The sequence below is a fragment of the Zonotrichia albicollis genome, chromosome 3 (genome assembly GCF_047830755.1).
Source record: "Zonotrichia albicollis isolate bZonAlb1 chromosome 3, bZonAlb1.hap1, whole genome shotgun sequence".
Lineage (NCBI taxonomy): Eukaryota > Metazoa > Chordata > Aves > Passeriformes > Passerellidae > Zonotrichia > Zonotrichia albicollis.
The window spans coordinates 17,277,270-17,293,376 of record NC_133821.1 but is presented as its reverse complement, the minus strand read 5'-3'; the positions used below and the strand labels follow the sequence as shown (position 1 = coordinate 17,293,376).

Genomic DNA, 16,107 nt, shown 5'->3' with positions numbered 1-16,107 from the left:
TGAGACCTGCCACATATTAGGTATCAATATTGAAAACATTCAGTATTTGATATCAACTTCATACCTACATCACTGGTAGCTGGAAGAGGCCAACACTTCCAGGAAGGTAGATAGATTTATTTTTTTTTTTAAGCAGAAATTCATATAAACCATACAAGGGGAAAAATATTTGCTTGTGAGCATGTTTGTAACCCTCATTTTTTAAATTGCTCCAGCTTTTGAACAATTTCAGGCAACTGAAGCTGCCTTGGTTGATGCCAGTCTCAATCCTGCCTGGTGCCATCCGTGCATGTGCTCAAGCCCAGCCCCAGGGAGGGCACTGAATGTGCTGGCACCCGTCATTGGGCTCTAGGTGCTGGAAAACAGAAAGGAGGATGTGCTGAATTTCAACCTCCCTGAGCAACTCGGATTTTGCACAGATCACTTTATTCTCAGTTCTTCTCCTCCGTCCTTCCCAGCCAGGGCAGCGTGGGAAGCAGCCAGGCAGTCCCAGCTCCTGCACCCCAAAACTGATGGCTTAATCTGGCAGATTCCCAGTACCACCGGGAGAAAACTCTTTTGGGATTCATGTGCACATGAGCCACATCAGGCTGATGCTCTGCCCAGGACAGGAGCCCTGCTTACAGCTTCGCTCCCAGAGGTGCGGGGCAGGAGAGGGATGGAGCGGCAGGATGCGATGTTAATGCACTACGTGTTAGTTACTAACATGCTACGTGTTAGTTACTAACACACGACGCGTGTCATGGCACTGCTGGAAGCGTGTCCCTGCCTGTGGTACCCTCCTGTGGCGAGGTCTGACATAGCAGTAGCCGGACACCTGCGCTCCGACCGGGGAATCGGGAACGCCTTGGCTTGGAAGGGACCTTTACAGGTCAGAACCACAAGGTTGGAACAGACCTTTAAGATGATCGAGTCCAACCCGTTTACTGACACCTCAACTAAACCATGGCACTCAGTGCCACATCCAGGCTTTGTTAAACACATCCAGGGATGGTGACCCCACCACCTCCCTGGGCAAACCATTCCAGAACTTTATCACCCCTTGTGTAAAAAACCTTTTCCTGATATCCAGCCTCTATTTCCCTTGAGACTGTATCCTCTCATTCTGTCACTGCTGCCTGGAGAAAGAAACCAACCCCACCTGACTATAACCACCTTTCAGTAAGGTCTGATCCAACCTCCCTGCAATGACCAGGGACATCTTCAACCAGACCAGGCTGCTCAGAGCCCCATCCAGCCTCACCACAAGTGTTTCCAGGGATGGGGAACCCACCACCTACCTGGGCAACCTGTGCCAGTGTTTCAGCACAAACCTTCATCCACATGACTGCCCTGCCCTGCAATAGCTCACCCCTGGTCATCATCATCCCTTGTGTTCATCCAAGCCACCCTCAGCACTGCTTCCTCCCCAGCAATCTCCACACCAGCTTGGTTTTTGGCCCCTGGTTTTGGAGCAGAGCCCTCTGTGAGCAGTGAGCACCCAAGGGTTTGGCACAAGGCTCAGCAGCTCCTGGCTCTGCTGCTCGCTGGAGGCTGCCCAGAGGAGTGGATCTGTCCTTTCCATAGCTCCCGGCCAGGCACTGTGTAGGGATGGCTCCTGCCTCTTTTATGATCTCATGGTCTGTGTGCATGGGCAGGGCTCAGAGCTCCCCCAGCCATTCCACACCACCAGCCACCACCACTGTCTCTGCTCCCAGCAAGCACAGCCCCTGTCAGCCCTCGGCAGGCAGCTGCTGCTGCACCTCCTGCGGCAAGTTTGGGCTGGAAAACCAAAGTGGTGGGGGCACCTCACCACTGCCCAGATTTGCAGCATGCTCAGCAGGCACCGGGGACTCCTGATTTTGAAGGATGCTGAAGATGCAAGGAGCCCAAGGATGCAGGAACTTTCCTGATCCCAGCAAATAGTGCCCCATGCCCCTCGTCTTATCATCTCCTTCACATTCCCAGCAAAAAGGCTGCTCTTCATGCTGAAGAGGGGAAGGAGGAGAAGGATTACTGTGTTTTAGCCTTTTTCTGATATTGCCAAGCAGCGCCAACAGATGGAGCTGTGCAGAGCAGAGACAGTTCACTTTGGCAGAGCACAGGGGAAGCAGCAGCCGAGCATGGAATTCGAATTATTGAACATAATGAGAGATGAACCATCTCCAAGCAGGAGACAAGCTTTATTTACTATGCTCAAGTGAAAAATAAGTCTGTCAACAAAGCTATAGCCCAGAATGGGGGAATCCCAGGATTTCTCCATCCCTTCATGTGAGGATGTTCTGTCCCAGGAGAGAGGAAAGGCTCAACACAGCCCTTCAGCTGGAGCCTCAAAGTCCTGAGCTGAACTCACAGCATCACCCACCAGAGCTTCACATCAAAAGGATATATCATGCAGGACTTCTTCCTTCCCCAGCCTAATCCCAGACTTCAAAGCCTGGACACAAGGCATGGCACAGAGCTTCCACCCATCATCTCCTTGGAGATGGATCAAAGTTCCCAGCTGAGCCCTCTTGCCTAACCCGAGGCCACAAGCACAACAAGAATCCAGAGCTCACCAGCATAGTATTCAAGCGAAACAAGTGATGGTGCTGGAGAAAGAGAAAATAAAGATGAGAAAAGTGGAGAGAACAGGACAAAGTGGACATGAATGAAGATGACACATGCACATACAATTCAGGACACCACTGGCCTGAAAGAACCTGCACCTAGGATTTCCAAATGAATAGTTAATCATGCTCAAGAGCCAGCCTGGCTACCATTATTACTAAAAAACCCATTAAAATGTAGTTTTTGGAGCCTCTGACTTTTTTTAAGTGGAGACTTCAAGAATTTTCCCAGCAAATTATTCTGCTGATTCTTGGCAGTGATGCAGAAGGGACAACAGCATCAGAGTGATGGATAGGGGTTTAGCACTCCCAGTGCCCTGAGAGCAAATCTCCAAATTGTGGCACTCAGGGAGCATCACAAAGACAGTGTGACATGTCCTGGGGCAGGGCTTGGGTAAGGTGAGAGGTACAGCTCAGTCTGGGAGGAAAACAAAATCAACAGGTTTTGTTTTCTTCATGACCTCTCCCGAGGGGTAAAAGGAAGGTTTTTACCACTCTGTGTGTGCCATCTGTGAGACCAGCTAACACGGGCTGGTTCTACTGCAGGGAAATGGATGGAGGGTTGGAATTGGAACTAGTTTGAAGCCAAAGCACAGGGGAGTGTTGAAAGCTTACCTGTTTTTCTTCAGACACCTGAATGCATTTGGGTGCCATTCTCTGCAGGGTTATCTCCTATTGACTACCTGACCTGGGCTTGGCATCACCACAAAAGTAAAAGCATCTTTGTTTTAAATTAATTTGTGTGACTTTAGAGATACCTAAAGTGACAATGCTTTAGCAAGGCAAAAGGAAAGGCATCTTAGTTTCAAAACTGAAAACAAGTAAAACAGAAAAGTACCAAAAGAAGAAATCAGCATTAGCTCATACCTGAACTTAAAACTCTGTCTTTCACAGTTTGGAGAACAGGGTAATTCATTTGCCTTCTGCCCCTTGTGTATTAACAGTGAACTTTTTGCCTGGTTTCTGTTCATCATTTTTAGTTGGGTGTTTCCTTATTTGTGAGTTTTTTCCTAATTCAGGTACCTCCCTAATGCTGGTCAAGATTCTTGAAACTTATCTGGAAATAACTATTCTTTTGATGTGCAAATAGAATACTCAATGTTTTTTCTATCCATTAAACCTTTTTCCTGAGGAATTAATGGAACTGCAGTAATCTAATCGCAACAGATTGCAGATCATCTATCATACAGCATTCTCTGCTGTGCCATGGCATTGCCTTTTGGTTGGATACATTTCCTTTCATGGACATTAGGTGACATATTATACAATAAAATGGAGTTTGAAACAATATCCCTCCCCTCCACAGACACACAATTAGTTTCAAAGGCCCTCATGGCACAACACTGATCATTAATTACCTCAAGCCTCAGCCTGCTCTTATCACCCCAGAGGAGTTCACTGCCTCCAAATTTTAGAAATTTTTTTTTTATTGGATGAAGAATTGCACTTCACTAGGATTGATCCCCATAAAATCAGCCACAAATTCAATTTTATAAACATGGCAATATTTTCCCAACAAGATCCATGGTGCATTGTAGCAGTTACTTCCAGGGATGGACTGGAAGCAGTAAGAGCAACATCCAACACAAAGAAGAATCAACAGTGAGTGGGATGATGGGAGCAGTTTCATTTTATACCCAATTTAACATCAGCAAAAAGCAAGTCTTTTTGTCTTTTGTTTTCCCCATCCCTCTTCCAGCCATGCATTCCTGTGTTTTCTTTACAAAGTCATGTAGCTGCAGGGCCCAAAAACATCAGCCAGCCCCTGGCCCAAGCAAAAATTAACCTACCACAAGAATATTTCCTGCAAAATTTTACCCTTTGGATATAATCCTGAAGAGAATCATGGCTGCAGATACAATTGATATTGCTGCCATCATGGGTAAAACAAACTCAACTGGGGGGAAATCAATTTATGCATGGCTAATTAAAATAGGTTTGGATAGCAACAGACAAAGACAAATTAAAACACCACCTTCCCCCAAATTCTCTTTCCCAGGCTCAATGTTACTCCCTCATCCATAAATACTGCACCCTCTCCTGCAAGAAGGGCTTGTGGGGCTGTTTCTCACATTTTTTCTCACTCCTTGCTACCCATCCTGCTTCTCAGAGCCAGGGCCTTTACAGCTGTCCACAGCAGAATACCAGGGACAAAGGAGTTTACTCTTAGCTGCAAAAAGCAGCAGTATTTTCAAGCATGGACAATTTGATGTCAAATCTCAAGCTGACAGGGAGCAGGACTGGGAGATCTCCAACACAGAATTGCATTGTGTGGCTGTTATCAGTCACAACTCACATTTTAAGGAAAAAAATTCTAAAAGCTATGTTCAGTAGGATTTCTATCACAGGTCCAGTACATACAGAAGATGTTCCATTCCAGGCTGGTTTCCTGCCTTATCACACTTACCTGGGACACTGCTTTGCCACAGGTGAGTTGTACTATGGGAATCCTTGCCTAAGGTTGTGCTCTAATAGGTGGTTGTTGATACCACTCACACACATGTACCTGAAATGAAACCAGGGCTGCAGAAATTATAATCTTATTAAAACTTGTAAATTATGAAACAATGCTGAGAGCCCTTTAGCTCTTTTTAGTGCAGTCATTGCTCAGCCACAGCAGATTATTAGCCCAGAGGAGCCTGTGCTTTGGTTCTTCCATTTGGCTTGCTGGAGCCCTACACACCCAATAGATATTCCCAGATAATCCAAAAAATGAGTCATAAAAAACATCTCACACAACCTCATTTCTGAAGCCTTCAGTACTGGCATTAAGGGACTCATAAAGTTGGAGTCCTCTAAGACAAATACCTTCAAGGATGACATCCTGGCTCCACTGAAGCTGATGGCTGAGCTCCAAAGTGACACTTTCTGAAAATGGCATTTCACTTTGAAAGGCGTTTTGTTTCAGAAAGATGAGTTTAGCTGGTCTCTATCCCTATGCCTCAGTGGCTATTTGCAGCAGTACAAGATTATCACTGAGACCTCAGAGGTAAGGGAGGGTAGGATGGTTTAGGCACAAGGCCAAGGGAAAGCAGGTCCCACCTTACCTGCCACTCATGCTAACACAATTTATTTGCTTCATTAGGCACACAGGAGTGGGTAACAAGACACATCTGTTGTGTTTAAATCCCTGTCAAGTGATGCTAATGGTCTTTATGGGGATTTATGCCCCAGGTTATGTGGAATGTGTACAATCTAATCTGTGTCACTGTAAAATCTAAACCAATAAAAGTCACTCTACAAGTCCTTCTTATCTCTGTGTTATCTTCCAACAGAGTGAATAATCAAGCTCTTACAGTAGCAGAACCTCCCACAAGCTTTCCTGTAAAAAATGAGCAAAAAGAAAAGCGGTAAGTTTAATTAATCAGTAATAAAAATCTGTCCTTAGACCCACTACCTGAGTCCTTTGCCACAAGCTTCCATGTAAAATCTCAACACAATTTCCTGCAAGTTACAGTTTCTCAGCATTTCTTGGCTGATCTGGCTCTGGTATGAGGCAGTGGCCCTGTCCCAACCCTCCTGCAAGGAATCTACAAAACCTCTGCTGACACTACATGGAGGCTAAAAGCCACAGAAATTGTGTTTGCGTTCCCTTTGCTGTAAACCAAAACAAATCTTTCACAGGAAAACCAAGTGTAAGGGAGCAGTTCATACTTTGTCTCTTCAAATATCCCTAGGAAGACGAGCCCTAAGAGCATGGGAAGGATATATCAATTCTTAGAAAATCCACGTTTCTTGGTTACTGTCTCTTATTCTTTTTTTCCTTCAAAATAGTTTTGTTTTCCCCTCTACCCCTTTTCACTGATTTCTTCTCTCCCCTGTTGGCAAATTTATTTTATATACTCTGCTAACATAGCCTTTATTTCCCTACCTAGCTACAGTATAAACTTTCCCTTCAACTTTGCAATTCTCTCCTAAACCTTCTCTTATCAACCATGCTGATAACCAGGTTCTATGCCTAAGTTATATTTTAATATGAAAAAGTGACTCTACTAAGAGGATGGATGTCAGCCACCCAGAATTACACTTACCCCAATTCTGTAAGAGTGGCAAACCTTCTGAAAATGAGGAGATGGTGCTCAGTTACTTGCACACACAAAGCTGTAAAAACTGAGGAGATGGTGCTCAGTTATTTGCACACACAAGACTGTAAAAACTGAGGAGATGGTGCTCAGTTATTTGCACACATAAAGCTGTAAAAACTGGGCAATTCAGTGACTTTCAGCAGATAAATCCTGCTACCACTGAAGGACAGAACTCTTGATATATCTCACTGACTCAAAGTAAACGGCTCACATAACAACTGGAAGAAAAAGAAATCATTAAATTGCATTAACAAGCATATTAAAGTCTCATCACACTTGAGAGCCTCCTATCTAATCCTGCATCATTCTGCTCAAAACTGGATTGCAAAGACTGTCCAGCTGCACAATTACCACATGCCACTGTGAAACATTGTACCTGTAATGCCATAACCACCAATTCCTTTGACTTTTTCTATATTCTGCTTTTAATTCACATTTTAAGCAACAACAGCAGTTACCCCAACCTTGCTAGTAACCCTATAGATTTATTACCAGCTTTGTTTTCTTTTAGGCTTCCTTCTTTTCACAGCATTTTTTGTATTGTCCTTCACAGGTGAATGGCTGCAGTTCCCCTAAACCAAGTCCTCTCATCCTCCACCTCAGTCAAATCTCTCAAATGCCACAGTATTTCCAGAGGTTAATTCACAAGCAGAAAACCATAGTCTTCATCTCTACAGAACTGTAAAGAGTTTTTAATAAAAAACAAAAACAAACCAACCAACCAAAAAAACCAATCCCCACAACTGGAATTCAAATCACCTCTTAAGATCTTTTAGTGTAACAAGCCTGCCTTCCATAACTTGCTCAGTTGGAACCCTTTGAAATCACTCATTACAAGTTCATGCTGTTAAGGCACAGGAGCAAAGTAAGCCAAAAATGGGTGTCAGGTTTGGTTTGGCCTATTAGAAACTTTAAGCAAGAAAATTTATTATGGCTGAAGACTGAACTACTCTGGCACCGACCTGTCTGCTGATCCTTTAGGACATGTAATTGTGTCTTTGAGTATAAAACTGACAGCATTTAAATTTTATTTCTATGTATTTCACTTGCTCACCCTTTCTTTATAATTTCAGCAGCTATTGCTGTCCACTGTGTCATTTCCTCTTGTGCCAATGGCAATGGTTACTCACCACACACAGGGCTTACAGAACACGTCCTTGCAGTGTCCTTCCTCACCACTTATATTCCATAAGCCTCTTTTAAGCTCAAAATAGAACTAGCAGCACAATTACATGCATAATTAAAGTTGTATAAGATATTACATTGGTTTAAGTGGAAGTTTGATAGGAAATTCTGCTCCTGTCAGTCTTCATAACTACTGATACCAAATTGATACATAAGATGGTTTTCTTCTCATATGTACCTTAGGTAGAAAACTCTGCACCAAAAGGAAGAAAAGAAATTGACTGAAGTATTGTATAGATACAAAAATAAAGTAAAAACAAACTACAGAAATCCTATGCTGGAATTCAAAACTCCAAAAAGAGTGATTAAGCAAGTAAGGGGAAGAAAGCATTTATGAATTTACATTTTACAATGGCGTGAAAGACTGAATTTATGCCAAAATTTCTATATGATGTCAGTAGAGAAAAGCACTTTTAAAATAAAAGCAGGCTAACACTGTTCCTTTAGCTTTTCTAACAACAAGACCATTTTCAAATCCGGCTATGTACAAACCCATATACATGATCTTCAATTTTTCACTCACTACACAGTGAAGGGTCCTTCACTTCCTCAGACCATGAAAGCACCACTGAGGATCCAACCTCAAGCATTGTATTTCAGCACAAACTATTTCAAGGCACATTCCATGCTGTTGTTGTGCAATCTGGAAAGCTGCTGATTTATATTATTTACAGAACTGTATTGAAATATCTTCAACTATAGGGCGACACTGAGGTCAAAATTAAAAAACCATACAAAGGTGACAGCTTTTCAATGTATGCTGTAGTGTAATAGTGAAAATTAACTGAGGCCATTAAAAAAATTTTATTCTTTTCCATGAAAGATTGGTACTACAATCAATATAACCATTTCATCAGTCAAGTATGTCTGTTATAGGCAGGCACAATATTACAAAACAGGCAAGTACAATGCCTGATTAAGCAAATACAGTCTGAATATCTATTCATCCACTATTTCTGAAAACAGAATTATCAAATATCCACCAGGGAAAAGGATGAACTATTTTAGTTTCTCTTTGGCATACTTATCAGGACAATGAATCAATTACAAAAGTCTTCTATTGCTGCCAGTGCTGTGAAGGAAAAAGGACTGAGTGGAAGGTTTCACGTCAGAACTCGCTTTTAGGACTTGGGCAACCTGGCTCACATAGCCAAACTGGTGACAAATGACAGTTCAGCTGCCAATGCTTCACGAGGCAGACAAGGAGTACACTGTTTTACACTGCAGGTTTGTTCAAGGTATCAAAAGAGTTACAGTAAATTTCTGCACAGTACATACATATTACACACAGTTATAAATACCCATGCTGCGGCTGGACACCAGGAAGTTGCTTTACCAACACCAAAGCTCAGTATCAGACCTCCCACCAGCCACTTGATACACATTGCACTTCCCATCCAGTAATATGTTCATTTCTGTACCTCTCTTAAAAATAGATTTAAAGCAGAAGTGAAGAATAATATTGAATCTTTCCATAAACTTTGTTTTCTTATTTACACTGTAATATTCCATTATACATAAAGACTGCGGAACGATACATTATCTTCATATAGCTTTTTGCAATACATACAGCTTGGAGCTATTAACATCTTGGTTTGGGAACACAGATATGACCTATAAGACTATTAAAAAAAAATTTGAGCCTTAATTTTGCTCTAGTTTGTTTCACTGAAACCATTCTTTGAACAAAAAAAGAATCCTCCTTACTGGAGAGGAAAAAACCAACTCATGTTTAAATCACCTCTGGATTTCCTTAAACCACTAAGAAACTTAAAAACCATAATAATTTTTTGCATAATCATAAAGCCACTTCAAAGGCCTGTTACTTTTAAATTTAAAATATGAATGACAATTGTGACCATATCTTTAAATTATTTTTTTCTTAACTTTTGGTTATCTTTCAACACAGAAAAATGAAAATGCAATCATTAATTATACATGATCTTTGCACAACTGGGGAGTGTTCCTATTTTATTCGTGGGACAAAATGAACATGCACACAACCCCCATTCACAGAGTGAGAACATAAACTACAGCAGCACTTCTCTCAAGTTGTGGTGCACATGGTTGCAATACGGAGTATAAAACAAAAGCAGAATTTCCAACATCTGTTAAAACATAAAAAAAACCCTTATTGTACAAAGAGTCATTCACATTCTCTGCAATGAAGTGAAGAATCAGCTGCTTTCTGGACTCTCCAGCCTGCAAACCCCTCCTTCTATTGCCACGGACTGTCCTGCCACAGCTCCAGGAGGAAGTCTTGAAATGTGAGTCTGTGGAGAAGCCAAGAGAATATTATGGACTGAGAAAAGGCAAAACTTTGCAGGACAAAGTAAACTTGTAAGTATTGAACAATTAAGCTGTTCCCTCACTGAAGTCTGAGGACAAACTACAAAGCAACTTGAAAAGCAACTGAGATTCTGTTTCTATTTTGTTTGCATTAATGTTTAACACATGAAGAGAAGGACCATGACAGATGCATAGAAAAGGCAAATTGGATGAGTCAATGCACTGAAAGTAGAAAGAAATATCCAGAGTGAAGACAAAAGAAAATACTTCTGGCATTTCATGGTTTATAGGTCTATTTCTTGGGGTGATTCAGAAGTCATTACTACCCCATACAGAAATACACCTTTGAGAAACCTCAGACAGAATTAAATACTTGACAACTAACACTTCAGAGGATAAGGCAACTGCAATGATCAGGATGCATGTAAGAAATTCCTCTGCATAAAATACCTACACATCCACCTAAAAAAACTCCAAAGACTTCCTGTTGCCAGCTACCAAATAAATCAACCCAAAAAACAATTGTGTTTCTGCCAATAGGCATCTTTTCCACAGAAGACTGGAAAAGCCTTTGAGAAGGCACTGGAACATTTCAGCCAGGAAGTGGGTACATTTGTCTGTGTACACAAGACTCCAGTTTATAACTGAATTGTAACTCAGTGACCCTAAAAATCTGTTAATGATCCTTGATATACTGGGGTATGTTTTATTACTGATGGGCAAAACCATCTGCTTATGAAAAGATACTTTAGCTTACTGTTAAGAGTAATGACTTTTTATTTCCCTTTGCACATGTTTTTACACTGTGAAAACTGCTCATGTTCTATTAAATTCGGAACTAGAAATGATCCCTACTATGGTAAAAAGCTCACAACATAATGTTGCTGGCATTTAGAAACTACAGCCTCCTCTAAGTGCAGCCCAGCACATATTTGCTTGTACTTACATTATCTCATTTAAAAGATTGATCAGTTGCAAAATTTATAACTTGCAATAAGGCAATGTTTGTTAACATTGTTAAGGGGTTGTCACAAAAAGTACAAATGTAAAAGGTCAGTAAGAAAAATTTGCATCAATTGAGCAGAAAGTGATTTGAGACTCTAAACTCAGCTCATTACATTGAAGAAACGTTTTGTGTCTTGAGCAGCTTTTAAAAATTCCTTTCTTGATAAGGGGGGGGCATCCTGCTGCCTGCACTTAGGTGGCCTTATTTTCAGTTAAATCACAGAATAAGATTAAATTTACAACATTTCAATGTTCTCATTTTATTGCTAAAACTTGATCTCCGGCTTTCCTGCTTGATATATGAACATATTCCGTGCTTGATATATGAATATGTTCCTGCTTTCAGAACAATTTCAGTTACAATTGTGATTTACCACTCCAAGAAGAAAATAATCTGTTCAAATCTGTTACAGTTTCCCTCAAAATGTTACTGACAATTTTTCTGTAGATGTCATTTCATAAATTAAAAAAAAAATTCAAGTAACAAAATCAAGTGGAAAAAAGATATTTTTTATTCTATGACTGACAGATCAATGATATTTTCCCAGGTCTGTAAAAATTTCTAAATAAAAAGAATGACAGTATAAAAGCAGCATTGTTTGATGGGATTGGTAGCAAATTTGCTTCCTCATAGGAAGAATGTCACCTGTTGTTCAGTGAGGTACTGCAATCCAAGCAAACCAGTAAATTAATCCTAATGAGTTTTTGAGCAAGGGAAGGAAAATGTACAAGAGGGGATAAGCAGGTGGTCACTATCTATTAATACATTAGCAAGTATCCATGCTTAAATAGCCACCCAAACCACATTTCCTACAGAAAACCTCATTTCCTATGTCAGGAGGAACACATTCCCCATACACAAGACCCCAAACCACTGTATACCAGCATCTGAAGATTTCCATTTGCAGAAACACTGAAACCACACATAACAAAGCATTTCTTAAAGCCTTTAGTTGCATCCTGTTTATTTGCATACTTCCTATGATGGAGTAAATACAGATCTGGTTCACACTGACTACTTGTTATTACTTTCACCAATGGCTGCCTGGTGTAAAACAAAACTGAGACAGATTTAAGATGATAACGTTTAAGATGTTACTTAATAAATAATTTGAAAGGGTAACATTGCCACGTCAAGACAACTGTAGAAAACTCCCAAATGAATTCTTACATTTATATCTCCCTTGTTCTTAACCATAAGAACAAACTCCAGTAAATAAAAAGAAACATCAAAGAACACAGAATATTTTTAAATAAACCACAGTACTTATTCGTAAATGCGTTACATTTTTATATCCCAACATCATATTTTACATTAAGTCCAGACTGTATATTCAATTAGGTTTAGAGTCTAGAAACTTAAAAATAAAAAAGCAAACAAAAACGAAGAACACTGGAAAGGTTTTAATTGAACTCAATTAGTCTGTCAGCTTTACAAGTCGAATGAGCCCACACCTGGAAGAAATTGTGCCTGCGAACACAAAAAAAAAAGGAAAATAAATATTTTTCCTGAATTAATCCTCCACTGAACTCCACAGAAGACTCTCTTTGAGCAAAGTGCACGTCAAAGAATGGTAGATTAGGAATGATGAGTTATCCACATGTTCAGCTTCATATATAGGCATTTTACAGTCCCAAGAATATTCTGATTTGCTTTGCCTCTCAGAGAAAAGCAAGGTTGGTGAGAGACAAGGTACCAACACCTGGGACACCAGTCAACCACCACAGATTTTTGCTGCAGCTTAGAGGAGGAACCACTTGTCCACAGTTCCACAGGAAAAAATGCTGGAAGAAACATTCGATCTTTTGCTTTCTACCCCTCTATAAAGCCCAAAAGAGCCAACCAACCTTCTGATGCTGAATCTTGCTCTGTGTTCTTGCCATCCAAGCCCTCAGTGTTTCCCTCTTTCCCTCCTAACCAAATCAACTTCCTGAAACTACTGACCCCAACCCCAGTGCTGCAGACACTGCAATGTAATTCTCTCCCAGTGCTTTCTGATGCACACTGCAAAGTTCCCTACCTAAAAAACTAACAGCTCTTTCTGGAATTCATGGAATACAACACCACAGGACCAATATATGGTTTCATCTTTTTGACTTCTATTACTTCATGTCTCATAGACAAGGATTCTGAAACAACCTTGAGACCAAGGAATATGAAAAATATTTTATTTTAAAGAACTAGTCTCCTCCATTTATTCACATAAAAGTATCAGTTTTTCACAGCAACTTAGAGAGTTTTTCTTTCATTAAAAACATAAATACAATATAAAATGAATATATAAAATTTCAGCCAAGAGACAGACAGTGCTGCATGAGAAAGCTGAAATCAAACACTGCCAAGAGGACAGAGTACAACTACCAGATGGCAGCACATTCAGTTCTTAAGCAAAACTAGAGAGTACTTCATGTATTTAGCACTCTTATTACACACTTAGGATGTGCTTTAGACAGAATAATTTATAAAACAATTTTTTTCCATTCATTACACTATAGAGATGAAATATAATGAAAGACCAAAGGTACCATATCCTTAAGAAAATTGCTTTCTACAGCTTTGCTCCCTGAAAAAAAGAGTACTACCAAACTCACATATTCTTTAGAAATTTAGAGCCTTCTAGCTGGGTACACACTTCCACCATGAGAACCATCTGACCACACATTCTGAATTTATTTTCTAAGCAGTTAAGAGCCCATTTTGGCAGCAACTCTGCTGCTCTGTCTCCTGGTAATCTCTCCTCCACCATGGTTTGTATGTACACCTGTAGTACAGCAGGAGAAGGCGCCCCACTAAATACTGGCAACTGCTGTTATCAGAAAATGCCATATGCACGTTGTTTGGTGAAATCTTAAGAAAGAAAAAAATGGGGAACAAATAGAAAGAGAGGATGCAGAATATTGTCCTTGTTGAGCAACAACAGAAAAACACAGTGATGGGGTACTTCTGGTCTTGCTGCACTGAAAATAATGATTTTAAATACAGGTTGCTTAGGAAGTTAACAGTTTTCAAGCTCAAATTCATTCTGTGGGAAACTAATCACTATACACTATTTATGTATCTAATTAAATCACTCATACTTGTATCAAGACAGCCTAATGACACATACCAACCAATCATCTAATCAGTTCAGGACCCCAGGGTTTTGTAGAGGTATTCTAAAACCCTGTCATGAATCTTCAAATGTGATTTGTATCACTGTGAATTGCAGTGCTAAGGTTATTGCATTTATATTTGCATAGCTGCACACACAGTCCCATCTTCCCTTTTCCCCTCTCTCAGCTAAATCCAGGGAGAGCTCCAGAACTGCTGGCTTTATGCAAGAACCCAACCCAAAAAGTGAATTTCTCTTCTCATATCAGAGCCAGTTAACTTCCATGAAGGTCTATGAGCCAAACATTTTAACTGGTATCTTAGCACAAACAGGTTTCTATTTGTTTCCAACAAATAAAAAAACCTTTTTATGAGAGAACTGGATGCAAAGAGTAGTTTTCAAATGAAAATTTCTGACTGATTTCCCCAGTCTCCAGACAAGCATGAAGATTAAAGGAATAAGAACAGTGACATATACTTCTCCTGCCTCATGAAGTTAAAAGAGTGTCTCTGTAGTCTGAAATGAATGACTGAATTATTGGACTTCATATTTCTGCTCACTAAACAGGCTTGGTAAATTTTTCCACTAATTTTCAAATTAGAATTAGGATTCTTCCAAGATGTGTTTCTTCACCCCATGAGCACTGGAAAGCTGCCCTTCTCCTGACAAAGGGCTTTTACAGACCTTTCACTCCCAAAGTCAAATACAGAAGCTCATGCTCGGAAAACCAACGGCAATCACTACAATCAGTGTTTGTCACATGTATCACTTCAAACACAGTGGGACGGACTTCAGCTAAATTTTACAACATCAGTAAAGGCGAGTAAATCTGATGATGACAGCTTACATCTCCACAGGAAAAGTGAATTGGAGATGGTCTCCCTGTCCACCATGTTTATGTTTGCCCCTACTGACAGATGAAATTAACTGTCAAGATAAAAATTTCTGTTTGAACACTGCAACCACAAAGTTTGGTGTGGACAGGAGCTGCTGCAAACACAGCAATATGCAGCACTCCCCTCTAATGCTGCACTGTGTCTTGCAAAGCTTTGGGAATTTGGTTCATTTCAGAATGGAAAGAACAGCTTATGTAGCTTTGCATTATTAAAACCTGCCATAACATAAAGCTTAGCAGTTGATGTTATAGTAACTGAACAGCTGCCAAAAAGAGATTTAAACTGGCAACTGAATTGGATTATATTCAATATTGCAACTGGGCTTTTTAAATTTGCTGTCTAAGTCATCCAGCTGTTAGAAGAACTAAAACCTATGAGTCTGAACTACTACTCAAAAATATTGCAACATTTACGGTCTGCAATGTTTATAGAGATCATATAGCAGATTTATAAATACTAAGAAACACAGCAAGCTGATAAATGATTTTAAATACTTACACAAAATAAATTATCAAAACTTCATTTTGCTGGTATTGAGACTGGATCTTGCACTAGGAAAAAAGGACTTTGATTTCAAATACTATTGAAAACAAAGTGAGGAATTACCTATCTTCAAGCAGAAAAACCAGCCACCAGCAACTGCTCTCAATCACCACGACAAGACACTGCTCAGATTCAGGAAAAAGTATCCCAGCCACTTACACTTTCTGCATACAGAATACTGCAGGGCTTGAGCAAACAATAATCTGCAGACCCTGACTGAGATAAAAGGGTCCCTTGTCTGGCTTTGCACAGATACACAACATGAAATCAAGGAAAGGCTGCCTACCCATAGCCAGAACCTTCAAGAGATGTCATTGGTATGAGAACTCACATTGCAGGCACACACTGCACTCTCATTTGAGATTGAATTTATTTTCTTTTGAAGCATCCTCCACTGAGCAAGCAAGCAGACATGGAACAAGAA

The 16,107-nt window shown here is 40.3% G+C and overlaps 1 protein-coding gene across 4 annotated transcripts in view; it reads right to left on the bottom strand.

The window, feature by feature from the left end:
- Positions 1-8,643: 8,643 nt before the first annotated feature.
- TASP1 (taspase 1) overlaps positions 8,644-16,107 on the bottom strand; it is an 80,122-nt gene continuing 72,658 nt past the window's right edge. For 3 of the 4 annotated variants that reach the window (XM_005488504.4, XM_005488505.4, XM_026794473.2), the window contains exon 14: positions 8,644-10,131. In XM_005488504.4, the coding sequence (XP_005488561.1) occupies positions 10,036-10,131 (96 nt within the window). In that variant the 3' untranslated portion in view covers positions 8,644-10,035. Of the gene's footprint in view, positions 10,132-11,673; positions 12,624-16,107 lie in introns of those variants that run through there. The other variant, XM_074536855.1, reaches the window with a different exon arrangement.